The sequence below is a fragment of the Staurois parvus genome, unplaced genomic scaffold (assembly GCF_062004578.1).
Source record: "Staurois parvus isolate SC_StPar_1 unplaced genomic scaffold, SC_StPar_1.0 ptg000038l, whole genome shotgun sequence".
Lineage (NCBI taxonomy): Eukaryota > Metazoa > Chordata > Amphibia > Anura > Ranidae > Staurois > Staurois parvus.
Window position 1 is genome coordinate 1,790,870 of NW_028317834.1, and position 14,804 is coordinate 1,805,673.

General features: G+C 47.3%; 2 protein-coding genes and 1 pseudogene across 2 annotated transcripts in view; 1 reads left to right on the top strand and 2 right to left on the bottom strand.

Annotated features, from left to right (window-relative positions):
* Positions 1 to 14,373, top strand: part of LOC149470579 (uncharacterized) — a 34,177-nt gene extending 19,804 nt beyond the window's left edge. Inside the window, exon 2 of the mRNA XM_089662434.1 lies at positions 11,623 to 14,373. Within this exon, the coding sequence (XP_089518560.1) occupies positions 11,623 to 13,211 (1,589 nt within the window). The 3' untranslated portion in view covers positions 13,212 to 14,373. The remainder of the gene's footprint in view (positions 1 to 11,622) is intronic.
* Positions 1 to 14,804, bottom strand: part of LOC149470578 (uncharacterized) — a 195,300-nt pseudogene that overhangs the window by 64,384 nt on the left and 116,112 nt on the right.
* The window catches only part of LOC149470580 (endogenous murine leukemia virus Env polyprotein from Emv-2 locus-like), a 43,260-nt gene that overhangs the window by 5,723 nt on the left and 22,733 nt on the right, over positions 1 to 14,804 (bottom strand). The window lies entirely within an intron of this gene.

Below are 14,804 nucleotides of genomic sequence, written 5' to 3' on the forward strand. Positions count from 1 at the left end.
GTAAAACAATTACACAGAGGTAAACCGAAAAACTGCGCCAAAAGTAACCTTGTTGCTGACGCAAAAATCACTCCTATCAGCACCGCTAAACGATCCACATTATACACGCAATCTTTACTGCAACCACCTAGAACCGTTTACACAAAAAGTCTGCTGGACGTGGAACACGCGACACAGCAGCTTAAAACAAACCCGCTTTACAATAAGGAACTACTTTTAACAGGAAAAACACAAGAAAAACATAATCACTATACAAGAAATCTATGTGCAAAAACCCAGACTACACCGCGCTCATTAAATGTGGAACACGTGAGGGGAAAACTCGCTTAATACACTTTAAATTGGCTGGCAATATGCAAATTTAAAGCTAAAAGCAAACAAATGAAACTGTAAAAAATTTGGATTAAAAACACAATATGGGTCAAATGCATATAGGAAACTTCATGCACATTGCATAGAGATTACTGCACATTTGGTAGCCAACAAAATGGCCACCAAACAAAAGGAGTCCATGTGGTTTAGTCAAGAAAATGACCCCCCACAGAGAAACACATGGTAGACTCTAGCCTCAAAATTGCCTCTTACATAAAACAGACTTTTAGACAGAACATACACTGGACAATTACACAACAATATGAAGTACACATACAACACAATTTGGGCACAATCACAGAACGGACATAAAACACCAACATATCACACTAACATGCACATGTAACAGAAAGGACCCCCTGCTGCATGCTTGCTGGGAGCAGTAGTACCACAAAACATTGTACAGACCACATAACACAGATCTTACAACAGTTAACAATTAACCTAAGCCTTTCAGCACTGTAATAATTACCTCACGTGGAGGGGGGTAAAGCAATCACCACAGTACCTACAGCCCACAAATACTTACCTAACACTATGCAACAACTTTTACCCACTAAAACATATACCCGTTTAATTTTTGGTTGGAAGATTTTTAAACTTGACCAAATCCAGCCAACCAAAACCCCCCCCCTCTGCTGCGTTCCGCAGAGACAAACCCTCGTCTTTCACCCACAAATCAAGAGTTTAGGACAAAAAACGAGGTCCTTGTTAAGCGGTATTTCTTGTTAGCTAACAGAGAGCGAAATCAGCCACACGAACACGCAAAAAGCGATCCTCTTAATGGCAGAGAGACCTGAAATGTGCCGGCATACTTTTTGCTAGTTCATGATGGCCATTCCCCCCTCGTTCTTGGTTAGCTACGCAAGAATACGCGTTAGTATCCACCAGGCTCGCCAAACTGTCTTGGAAATTCGCTTTAACGAATTTCCCCTTACCGTGAGTACTCGCAGTTGGATGCGCAGAAATCCCCCATAAAGCTGTGCGAATCTCGCTTACCACGACTGCAGCCAAACTACACGATTCCTGCCCATCCAAATACTTTGGTTCTGTTGAATTTGTGGGTGATGGAGCTCCGTTACCCTGGAATGATCACACGACACTCTAAGGCTGGTTGCAACTCACATAAGGGCTGATTTTAGGCTCAGCTCTCTGTTTTATTAAGAATACACACATGCCCCCCACATGAATAAAGTCAATCCCTCCCACCGAACAATGCAATGGGGAGTACCTATACAGAGGATATACATTCCAATTGGAGCATAGCCTTTGCTATTATCTATCACTGGTCCTCCCCCATGAACCTTCTGAGGTCAGCAGACTTCCTCCCCTTCCCCCCTATGAGCCATCTGAGGTCATATTTCCTGTCCTACTAGCTTCTATTGGTATGTAAAATTCTCTGCACAAGCACTCCCTAAAAATATCAGTCTGTACCTGGATGGGCCCGATACGATCTTTATTAAAACACATCCATCCGAGATACAGTTCAGATTAGTAATGGGTTGTAAGATATGCACAAGCCTACACGTGGAGTTCACACCGCTTGCGCATTGCGTTATGAAGCCCACGTGGTACCATGCTGCTGATATGTGGATACAGGCCCACGGTCTACTGACAGCAGCATTCGCATGGAATGCCGTGGTGGTATACACGCCGGTCTATAAGCGCAGATCTGCCATCTCATCCATTACCAAGCCGAGTACTGTAATACATACATTGTACATGCGCATGGCCCAATTGCAGCCTTCAGAGCTTTAATTAAGCCACACGAGAGACATATGAATAACACGAATACATGACACATTTAAAGTTCGACCAACAATACAAAATTTCCATGACAGTGTGGAGGTATGAAAGTGATCGGTATGTACAGGAGAGGAGTGTGGGAGGTATGACAGTGATCGGTATGTACAGGAGAGGAGTGTGGGAGGTATGACAGTGATCGGTATGTACAGGAGAGGAGTGTGGAGGTATGACAGTGATGGGTATGTACAGGAGAGGAGTGTGGAGGTATGACAGTGATCGGTATGTACAGGAGAGGAGTGTGGGGGGTATGACAGTGATGGGTATGTACAGGAGAGGAGTGTGGAGGTATGACAGTGATGGGTATGTACAGGAGAGGAGTGTGGAGGTATGACAGTGATGGGTATGTACAGCTGAGGAGTGTGGAGGTATGATATTGATGGGTATGTACAGGAAAGAAGTGTGGTGGGTATGACAGTGATCGATATGTACAGGAGAGGAGTGTGGGGGTATGACAGTGATCGGTATGCACAGGAGAGGAGTGTGGGGGGGTATGACAGTGATTGGTATGTACAGGAGAGGAGTGTGGAGGTATGACAGTGATCGGTATGTACAGGAGAGGAGTGTGGAGGTATGACAGTGATCGGTATGTACAGGAGAGGAGTGTGGGAGGTATGACAGTGATGGGTATGTACAGGAGAGGAGTGTGGGAGGTATGACAGTGATCGGTATGTACAGGAGAGGAGTGTGGAGGTATGACAGTGATGGGTATGTACAGGAGAGGAGTGTGGAGGTATGACAGTGATCGGTATGTACAGGAGAGGAGTGTGGAGGTATGACAGTGGTGGGTATGTACAGGAGAGGAGTGTGGAGGTATGACAGTGATAGGTATGTACAGGAGAGGAGTGTGGGGGGTATGACAGTGATCGATATGTACAGGAGAGGAGTGTGTAGGTATGACAGTGACCGGTATGTACAGGAGAGGAGTGTGGGGGGTATGACAGTGATTGGTATGTACAGGAGAGGAGTGCGGAGGTATGACAGTGATTGGTATGTACAGGAGAGGAGTGTGGGGGGTATGACAGTGATGGGTATGTACAGGAGAGGAGTGTGGGGGGTATGACAGTGATCGGTATGTACAGGAGAGGAGTGTGAAGGTATGACAGTGACTAATATGTACAGGAAAGGAGTGTTGGGGGTATGACAGTGATCGGTATGTACAGGAGAGGAGTGTGGAGGTATGACAGTGATCGGTGTGTACAGGAGAGGAGTGTAGAGGTATGACAGTGATCGGTATGTACAGGAGATAAGTGTGGAGGTATGACAGTGATCAGTGTGTACAGGAGAGGAGTGTAGAGGTATGACAGTGATCGATATGTACAGGAGAGGAGTACGGAGGTATGACAGTGACCGTTATGTACAGGAGAGGAGTGTGGGGGGTATGACAGTGATTGGTATGTACAGGAGAGGAGTGCGGAGGTATGACAGTGATTGGTATGTACAGGAGAGGAGTGTGGGGGGTATGACAGTGATGGGTATGTACAGGAGAGGAGTATGGGAGGTATGACAGTGATCGGTATGTACAGGAGAGGAGTGTGGAGGTATGACAGTGATCGGTATGTACTTTCTGGGGTCCTTTCTGTTACATGTGCATGTTAGTGTGATATGTTGGTGTTTTATGTCCGTTCTGTGATTGTGCCCAAATTGTGTTGTATGTGTGCTGTATATTGTTGTGTAATTGTCCAGTGTATGTTCTGTCCAAAAGTCTGTTTTATGTAAGAGGTTAGAGGCAATTTTGAGGCTAGTTGCTACCATGTGCTTCCCTGTGGGGGGCCATTCTAGTTTCTACCATGTGCTTCCCTGTGGGGGGCCATTCTGGTATCTACCATGTGCTCCTCTGTGGGGGGTCATTTTCTTGACTAACCACATGTACTCCTTTTGTTTGGTGGCCATTTTGTTGACTACCATATGTGCAGTAATCTCTATGCAATGTGTATGCAGCTTTCTATATGCATTTGACCCATATTGTGTTTTTAATCCAAATTTTTTACAGTTTAAGTTGTTTGCTTTTAGCTTTAAATTTGCGTATTGCCAGCCAATTTAAAGTGTGTTAAGCGAGTTTTCCCTTCACGTGTTCCACATTTAGTGAGCGCGGTGAAGTCTGGGTTTTTGCACATAGATTTCTTGTATAGTGATTATATTTTTCTTGTGTTTTTCTTGTTAAAAGTAGTTCCTTATTGTAAAGCGGGTTTGTTTTAAGCTGCTGTGTCACGTGTTTCACGTCCAGCAGACTTTTTGTGTAAACGGTTTTAGGTGGTTGCAGTGAAGATTGCGTGTGTAACGTGGATCGTTTCGCGGTGCTGGTATGAGTGATTTTTGCGTCAGCAACAAGGTTACTTTTGGCGCAGTTTTTCGGTTTACCTCTGTGTAATTGTTTTACTGTGAAACGTCCCGTGTTTTTCATAAGGATCCACTTTGTCCTTTTTAACGGTTTTTTAGGTTGAAAAGGGTTTTTTCTGTGTGTATTAGGAAAGTTTTTTCTTTACACAAATTTCCTAAAGGTCAGTTAGCAGGTTTCTGGCCAACCAGTGACCCCTAAGTAACATCCAAGAACCCCTCTTTTTGTTTTGACTTGTGTTAGCTACTGTGTGCAGGGAGAGAAAAGCCACTTTCATCATTGTGCGGTGTGGCCTGCCAAACACAGTGGGTGATGAGAACCACATAAATTACGCTGTGCGAGTGGGCGGTCCAGGGAAGTATAACGCTTAGCCTGGTCACCACAAACACTTCGGGTGGTCAGGATCACACAAATTGCGCTGTGGGAGTGGGAGGTGTGCTCTCAGTCTGACCGCCACTTGATGCGCTTCGGGTGATCGATAAGTATCACATAAATTACGCTGTGCTGGGAAAGTGGTGGAATCAGGCCTCTCGGTAGGATCCCACCGAGTGCTCCAGGGGGTAAACAGGTACCCGGACGCGGGATATATACCAGTGACTAGTCACGATGGGCAGTAGTCAGTCCATGAAGAGAGAGGGGGAACCAGCCCTCTTCAGGGTAAGGACAGCTGCACAACTGATGAAGGTGAGTTTGGGGGGGAAGTCTACAGAACCCCTCAAAAGGTGGAATAAATGGTCGAAGGGTACCAGATGGGAAATTCCCCGGGAAGGTACATTTGACGCATGGAGGTGGGAAAAATTCATCTCTGAATTTGGACCACGGATGCAGGCGTCAGAACTAGAGATCGCACAGCTATGGCTTCACAGGTCAATCCGATTAGGGAAGCAGGGCATACATAAACTGGTGTCTGTCCAGAAGAACCAGGTGATGTATACCTGGCCTCCAGAGGGAATAAAACAGGAGGATCCGGTGTCAGAGGTGGAGGAAGCTCTTTCAGGGCTGACTCTACTAAGGCAGGCAGGATCAGGGTCTGCTGGGGTTCCCGAACAACCAACAGTGGCTGAGATAAGTATAACTGCACCTGTCTCTTCTGTTAGTGACGTCACTCTTGACGTACCTTCCGTGTCTTCTGTATCTATGCCTCAGCTTCTACCTCTACCTCTACCTCTCCCTTCTCCCTGCTTCACCCCAGCTCCTTCTGTTTCCAACTATGAAGCCTTCTCAACAACCGATTTGCAGACTATCTGTGAATCAAGGGGAATAGACAGCCGGTTAAGAAACAGGGCGGATTGCATCAAAGCGCTACGAACCACTGATCAGACCCCTGCCCCCCAGCTATACCCTGATCTGAGGGACCTCAAACCTGAAGGTGCAGTAAGCGAGGTGGTTAATCTAAGCCCACCGATGATGCTGGGTCAGCCCTTGCACTCTTCCCGGACCGAGGCCTATCCAGTCAGAGTGCAGCAATTTGAAGGTCCTCCCAATGCACAGGGGGAACGGACTTTAGGGGAACGGGTAGTTTGGCATGTCCCCTTCACCCCGGCAGAGATCCGCACTATTCTGGCTGAGCTCCCGGACTATCGAGTCAATCCGAGAGGATTTGCTCGAATGTTTGGACAAAACCAGTTCAGCTATGGTATTGTCATGGAAATTTTGTATTGTTGGTCGAACTTTAAATGTGTCATATATTCGTGTTATTCATATGTCTCTCGTGTGGCTTAATTAAAGCTCTGAAGGCTGCAATTGGGCCATGCGCATGTACAATGTATGTATTACAGTACTCAGCTTGGTAATGGATGAGATGGCAGATCTGCGCTTATAGACCGGCGTGTATACCACCACGGCATTCGATGCGAATGTCGCTGGCAGTAGACCGTGGGCCTGTATCCACATATCAGCAGCATAGTACCACGTGGGCTTCATAACGCAAGGCGCCAAGCGGTACGAACTCCGCATGTAGGCTTATGCATATCTTACAACCCATTACCAACTTGAAACTGTACCTTGGATGGATGTGTTTTAATAAAGATCGTATCGGGCCCATCCAGGTACAGACTGATATTTTTAGGGAATGCTTGTACAAAGAATTTACATACCAATAGAAGCTAGTAGGACAGGAAATATGACCTCAGATGGCTCATGGGGGGGAAGGGGAGGAGATATGCTCTCCACAGAGGGCTCATGGGAAGGGGAGGAAGTCTGCTGACCTCAGAAGGCTCATGGGGGAGGACCAGTGATAGATAATAGGAAAGGCTATGCTCCAATTGGAATGTACATCTTGTGTATAGGCACTCCCCATTGCATTGTTCGGTGGGAGGGGATTGACTTTATTCATGTGGGGGGCATGTGTGTATTTTTAATAAAACAGAGAGCTGGGTCGGAAAGCAGCCCTTATGTGAGTTGCAACCATCATCCTGAGAGTGTCGTTTGATCATTCTAGGGTAACAGAGCTCTAATTCCCCCACATCTCAACAGAGCCAAAGTATTTGGATGGGCAGGAATCGTGTAGTTTAGCTGAAGTTGTGGTAAGCGAGATTCGCACAGCTTTATGGGGGATTTCTGCGCATCCAACTGCGAGTACTCACGGTAAGGAGAAATTCGTTAAAGCGAATTTCCAAGACAGTTTGGCGAGCCTGGTGGATACTAACGCGTATTCTTGCATAGCTAACCAAGAACGGGGGGGAATGATTCATCATGAACTAGCAAAAAGTATGCCGGCACATTTCAGGTCTCTCTGCCATTAAGAGGATCGCTTTTTGCGTGTTCGTGTGGCTGATTTCGCTCTCTGTTAGCTAACAAGAATCACCGCTTGGCAAGGACCTAGTTTTTTGTCCTAAACTCTTGATTTGTGGGTGAAAGACAAGGGTTTGTCTCTGCGGAGAGCAGCAGAGGGGTGGGTTTGGTTGGCTGGATTTGGTCAAGTTTAAAAATCTTCCAACCAAAAATTAAACGGGTATATGTTTTAGTGGGTAAAAGTTGTTGCATAGTGTTAGGTAAGTATTTGCGGGTTGTAGGTACTGTGGTAATTGCTCTACCCCCCTCCACGTGAGGTAATTATTACAGTGCTGAAAGGTTTAGGTTAATTGTTAACTGTTGTAAGATCTTTGTATGTAGTCTGTGCAATGTTTTGTGGTACTACTGCTCCCAGCAAGCATGCAGCAGGGGGTCCTTTCTGTTACATGTGCATGTTAGTGTGATATGTTGGTGTTTTATGTCCGTTCTGTGATTGTGCCCAAATTGTGTTGTATGTGTACTTCATATTGTTGTGTAATTGTCCAGTGTATGTTCTGTCCAAAAGTCTGTTTTATGTAAGAGGTTAGAGGCAATTTTGAGGCTAGAGTCTGCCGTGTGCTCCTCTGTGGGGGGTCATTCTAGTGTTACCATGTGCTTCCCTGTGGGGGGTAATTCTAGTATCTGCCATGTGCTCCTCTGTGGGGGGTCATCTTCTTGACTAACCACATGTGCTCCTTTTGTTTGGTGGCCATTTTGTTGACTACCACATGTGCAGTAATCTCTATGCAATGTGCATGAAGTTTCCTATATGCATTTGACCCATATTGTGTTTTTAATCCAAATTTTTTACAGTTTCATTTGTTTGCTTTTAGCTTTAAATTTGCGTATTGCCGGCCAATTTAAAGTGTGTTAAGCGAGTTTTCCCTTCACGTGTTCCACATTTAGTGAGCGCGGTGAAGTCTGGGTTTTTGCACATAGATTTCTTGTATAGTGATTATATTTTTCTTGTGTTTTTCTTGTTAAAAGTAGTTCCTTATTGTAAAGCGGGTTTGTTTTAAGCTGCTGCGTTGTGTGTTTCGCGTCCAGCAGACTTTTTGTGTAAACGGTTTTAGGTGGTTGCAGTGAAGATTGCGTGTATAACGTGGATCGTTTAGCGGTGCTGGTATGAGTGATTTTTGCGTCAGCAACAAGGTTATTCTTGGCGCAGTTTTTCGGTTTACCTCTGTGTAATTGTTTTACTGTGAAACGTCCCGTGTTTTTCATAAGGATCCACTTTGTCCTTTTTAAGGGTTTTTTAGGTTGAAAAGGGTTTTTTCTGTGTGTATTAGGAAAGTTTTTTCTTTACACAAATTTCCTAAAGGTCAGTTAGCAGGTTTCCGGCCAACCAGTGACCCCTAAGTAACATCCAAGAACCCCTCTTTTTGTTTTGACTTGTGTTAGCTACTGTGTGCAGGGAGAGAAAAGCCACTTTCATCATTGTGCGGTGTGGCCTGCCAAACACAGTGGGTGATGAGAGCCACATAAATTACGCTGTGTGAGTGGGCGGTCCAGGGAAATCCTGGTTACCACAAACACTTCGGGTGGTCAGGATCACATAAATTGCGCTGTGGCAGTGGGAGGTCCAGGGAAGTGTAACGCTTAGCCTAGTTACCACAAACACTTCGGGTGGTCAGGATCACATAAATTGCGCTGTGCGAGTGGGCGGTCCAGGGAAGTATAACACTTAGCCTGGTTACCACAAACACTTTGGGTGGTCAGGATCACATAAATTGCGCTGTGGGAGTGGGAGGTGTGCTCTCAGTCTGACCGCCACTTGATGCGCTTCGGGTGATCGATAAGTATCACATAAATTACGCTGTGCTGGGAAAGTGGTGGAATCAGGCCTCTCGGTAGGATCCCACCGAGTGCTCCAGGGGGTAAACAGGTACCCGGACGCGGGATATATACCAGTGACTAGTCACGATGGGCAGTAGTCAGTCCATGAAGAGAGAGGGGGAACCAGCCCTCTTCAGGGTAAGGACAGCTGCACAACTGATGAAGGTGAGTTTGGGGGGGAAGTCTACAGAACCCCTCAAAAGGTGGAATAAATGGTCGAAGGGTACCAGATGGGAAATTCCCCGGGAAGGTACATTTGACGCATGGAGGTGGGAAAAATTCATCTCTGAATTTGGACCATGGATGCAGGCGTCAGAACTAGAGATCGCACAGCTATGGCTTCACAGGTCAATCTGATTAGGGAAGCAGGGCATACATAAACTGGTGTCTGTCCGGAAGAACCAGGTGATGTATACCTGGCCTCCAGAGGGAATAAAACAGGAGGATCCGGTGTCAGAGGTGGAGGAAGCTCTTTCAGGGCTGACTCTACTAAGGCAGGCAGGATCAGGGTCTGCTGGGGTTCCCGAACAACCAACAGTGGCTGAGATAAGTATAACTGCACCTGTCTCTTCTGTTAGTGACATCACTCTTGATGTACCTTCCGTGTCTTCTGTATCTATGCCTCAGCCTCTACCTCTACCTCTCCCTTCTCCCTGCTTCACCCCAGCTCCTTCTGTTTCCAACTATGAAGCCTACTCAACAACCGATTTGCAGACTATCTGTGAATCAAGGAGAATAGACACCCGGTTAAGAAACAGGGCGGATTGCATCGAAGCGCTACGAACCACTGATCAGACCCCTGCCCCCCAGCTATACCCTGATCTGAGGGACCTCAAACCTGAAGGTGCAGTAAGCGAGGTGGTTAATCTAAGCCCACCGATGAAGCTGGGTCAGCCCTTGCACTCTTCCCGGACCGAGGCCTATCCAGTCAGAGTGCAGAAATTTGAAGGTCCTCCCAATGCACAGGGGGAACGGACTTTAGGGGAACGGGTAGTTTGGCATGTCCCCTTCACCCCGGCAGAGATCCGCACTATTCTGGCTGAGCTCCCGGACTATCGAGTCAATCCGAGAGGATTTGCTCGAATGTTTGGACAAAACCAGTTCAGCTATGGTATGAGCGGGTCAGATTGTGCGCAGATCCTGCGGGCGAAGGTGGGCATGGAAGTGGCCAGTACAGTGATTGCAGGGTGCTCTATAACCACGCATGAGAAGATGACTTCAGGGGGCAAAGAGTTCTGTACACAGCTAAAGGCAAAGCTTCCAGAAATGTATGGTGCTACCTCTACTACGGACATGATGAAGCTCACCCAGGGTCCTAATGAGGAAAGCGCCTGCTTCTGGCGCCGTCTCAAGCAGACGGCACTGGATGCAGATCTGGAAGTTGGACCTGATGCTCCAACTGAAGGGGTAAAGGTGACCGCGACGCACATTCTGTTGCGGGCCAAATTTTTGGAAGGCATCAATATTAAAATTCGGGAAAGGCTGGTTCTGGCCCGACCCGAATATAATGAGATGTCTATCCCTGCTATCCTTTCCACTCTTGCGGCAATAGAGAGGGAAATGGATAGAAGAAAACAAGACAAGGCCAAAGTTCTTATGTCCCAGACCCCACACGAAAAACCAAGGGATCTGGGTCACAGGAAGGATAGGCCCCCACCCAGGTGCTTCCAGTGCCACCAAACGGGGCACATGAGGAGGAGCTGTCCCCAATTACCTAAAGGTCGGTGGCAGTTCATTCCTGATGAGTCCTCCGCCCCTATGACCACCATGGCAAGTAACTCCTATGAATCCTCATAGGAAGTTGACAAATCGGTGTCGGCCCAGATCCATCTTTTTCTAGAGGAATTAAAATATCCCCTCCCTTGCCTCACTGACACCGGTGCAGCAAGAACGGTCCTGCGAAAACAGGACATCCAAGGCAAGGTACCCCTCTCAGGGGAAAGCCCTCCTAACCCCTACTAACCTCACTATCAAACGATGCACTAGTCTTAACCCAGCTTCTCTTCTTCCTGTGTTGGAAGATGAGAAGGGGGGGGAGGACAGCAATGACAGTGCTGAATTTTGCAACACGACTAACAATACTAACACCTCTTCTGCTAACATGTCTTCTTTGTCCACTACTAATCTCTCTTCCAAAGGACACGACTGCATTTCTTTGGTGGAACTGGAGTCAGCGGCGACACACCCCATATCACCCCGAGAGTAGCGGTAAGGTTGAACGTCTTCCGATACCCAAAAACCTTGGCCTGAGTGTCTCCCCATTGCCCCCTATTCCATCCGGAATGCCCCTCGGCAACCACATGGGCTGTCACCCTACGAGGTGTTGTTTGGGGGACTTCCCAAAACAGGGTTGTACTTTCCTCAACAGTTGTCGTCTTTGCATTCACAGCTTACAGGTTATGTGCAATCTCTGCAACGGGAGCTGCAGAAGATACACCATCGGGTTCGCGAATCGCTCCCCGATCCAAATGCAATAACAGGTGTTCTTTCTATTGAGCCAGGTGATTGGGTCGTCCTAAAGAAACATCAAAGAACTGGACTCGAGCCACGGTTCACCGGACCATACCAAGTCCAGCTGACGACACCTACCTCACTCAAACTCGAGGGACGAGACAACTGGGTGCACGCAAGCCACTACAAGAAGCTTTTTCAGCTACACCAGAGAATGAGGGGTGTCATTTTCCTTTTTCTTTTTGTTTGTATGTCATACATGTGTGTGAACGGAGGAAAAGACGGCAGATACCCCAACCTTTTATTTAAAATGCACCTGCGTTTAGCCAGAACCGCCAACAAAACCAACTGTTGGGTATGCTCTAAGCCCCCACCCAGTCATCACATGTCCGCAATGGCCGCTGTTCATGCCCTATATGACATCCGCGTCGGCATGAAAAAGCAAGGGACCCCTGGTCAGCCCCCACGTAGACATTTGTCGGTAGAACTTAATGACACATTTTTAGCAGGTAACATCAGTTTCAGCACCAATATTAGCTCTAGCTCCTGTAGGACCCTCGTCAGTCCATTATGGGTAACTGGACAGCTAGGCAGCCCTCAGGTGTGCTTTAACATCAGCTTTGGCACAGGTAACAAGTTTGTTGGGATTACCACCTGCGAGGGAGGTATAACTGTCAATCTGACTAACCAGACTTCCTTTCTGAGTAACCACACTGACCGACCAGACCACGTGTGTTGGAAGGATGGATGTGATGTGCAGACTGAGGGAGCAATCCCCCAGTCTGTGCAACTGTTGCTCAGTGCCAGAGGCCGAACGAGGAACTCCTCCTGCTCTGCTCTGACAGGTCCATACTATTTTCTGTGTGGTTCGGCAGCCTATAGAACATTCCCCCAGAACGCGAAAGGTTCGTGTGCCCTCATAAAGCTAGTCCCCGCATCCTATGTAGTGATGGACCATGAAGAGTTGATGGTCCACAAGAAGGTAAGGATGGCAGGGAGAGTTCGCAGGGAACTGTTCTCTGAGGGCGACCAGGCATGGGCTTGGTTCCCCTCATGGACAGGATGGGGAATAGAACTTATGAAGCGCCTGAACAATTTTTCTGTCATCGTGGATAGTATGTTTAACGAGACCGTAGAGGCTGTCAGAGAAATTGCCCAAGAACAACGGCAGATGGGAATTTTAGTGCTTCAGGAGAAGATGGCCCTTGATTATCTTTTAGCCGCCAAAGGGGGGTTCTGTGAGTTCATCGGAGAGGATTGTTGTACTTGGATAGAAGACACCGATGACAAGGTCCAGGCCCATATGGACAAAGTTAGTGAACTACAGGGAAAAGCTAGAGCTATAGCTAGTGAGGGTTGGAATCCGTTCAAGGGTTTGGGAGGATTGGGAGATTTCCTGTTCTCCATCGGATCTTGGTTGAAGGAAGTGGGAGTGTATATCCTGATGCTTCTCTTTTTCATCTGCCTTTTATATGCCGCGGTGAGATGTTCCTGTTGCCTCATCGACCGTGTAAGCCAAGCTCGGGCAGACGACCACATCTCCATGCCCGCTCCGGGGATCCCACTCCAACCACTGATCGGGGGAAGACCTCACCAACCAACCACCTTCTCTACAGATTACGTCCTGGCTTCCCTCTAATTTATCTCTCTGAAGACCACATTCTCCAAGACCTTCAAGCAAGCTTCAAGCCTCATCATGGTTTGTGTCTGCGATTTGGAAAACTGTCTGGGTCGAGACCAGCCTTGTGTGGCCCCGTCTGCAGGGGCAATTTGAGAATCTATTGCTGGATCTCCCCAGACCACCGTGGGATCACAAGCTTTATTCATACCACAAGTCTGTTTGTGGTTTTTGCAAGAGCCTTCCTGTAGTGAAGGTTCCAACGCTCTTGAGGATCATCGCTTCAATCAAGCCTGTTTGGACGAGTCTGCGTCGGGTCTTGTTGTTTCAGGTACCCCGTGGAGCTTTATTCTCAGGGACAACTACAGGAACTCTTTGAAGTTTGAGACTACACCCATCAAGCTGAAGAAGATCAAGAAGGGACACGAGGAGAATATGATAAAACAGGAGGGAATGTCATGGAAATTTTGTATTATTGGTCGAACTTTAAATGTGTCATATATTCGTGTTATTCATATGTCTCTCGTGTGGCTTAATTAAAGCTCTGAAGGCTGCAATTGGGCCATGCGCATGTACAATGTATGTATTACAGTACTCAGCTTGGTAATGGATGAGATGGCAGATCTGCGCTTATAGACCGGCGTGTATACCACCACGGCATTCCATGCGAATGCTGCTGTCAGTAGACCGTGGGCCTGTATCCGCATATCAGCAGCATGGTACCACGTGGGCTTCATAACGCAATGCGCAAGCGGTGTGAACTCCACGTGTAGGCGTATGCATATCTTACAACCCATTACTAATCTGAACTGTATCTCGGATGGATGTGTTTTAATAAAGATCGTATCGGGCCCATCCAGGTACAGACTGGTATTTTTAGGGAGTGCTTGTGCAGAGAATTTTGCATACCAATAGAAGCTAGTAGGACAGGAAATATGACCTCAGATGGCTCATAGGGGGGAAGGGGAGGAAGTCTGCTGACCTCAGAAGACTCATGGGGGAGGACCAGTGATAGATAATAGCAAAGGCTATGCTCCAATTGGAATGTACATCCTCTGTATAGGCAATCCCCATTGCATTGTTCGGTGGGAGGGATTGACTTTATTCATGTGGGGGGCATGTGTGTATTTTTAATAAAACAGAGAGCTGGGTCTAAAATCAGCCCTTATGTGGATTGCAACCAGCCTTAGAGTGTCGTGTGATCATTCTAGGGTAACGGAGCTCCAATTCTCCCACAATTCAACAGAACCAAAGTATTTGGATGGGCAGGAATCGTGTAGTTTAGCTGCAGTCGTGGTAAGCGAGATTCGCACAGCTTTATGGGGGATTTCTGCGCATCCAACTGCGAGTACTCACAGTAAGGAGAAATTCGTTAAAGCGAATTTCCAAGACACAGTGATCGGTGTGTACAGGAGAGGAGTGTAGAAGTATGACAGTGATCGGTATGTACAGGAGAGGAGAACGAAGGTATGACAGTATTCGGTATGTACAGGAGAGGAGTGTGGAGGTATGACAGTGATGGGTATGTACAGGAGAGGAGTGTGGAGGTATGACAGTGATGGGTATGTACAGGAGAGGAGTGTAGAGGTATGACAGTGATCGGTATGTACAGGA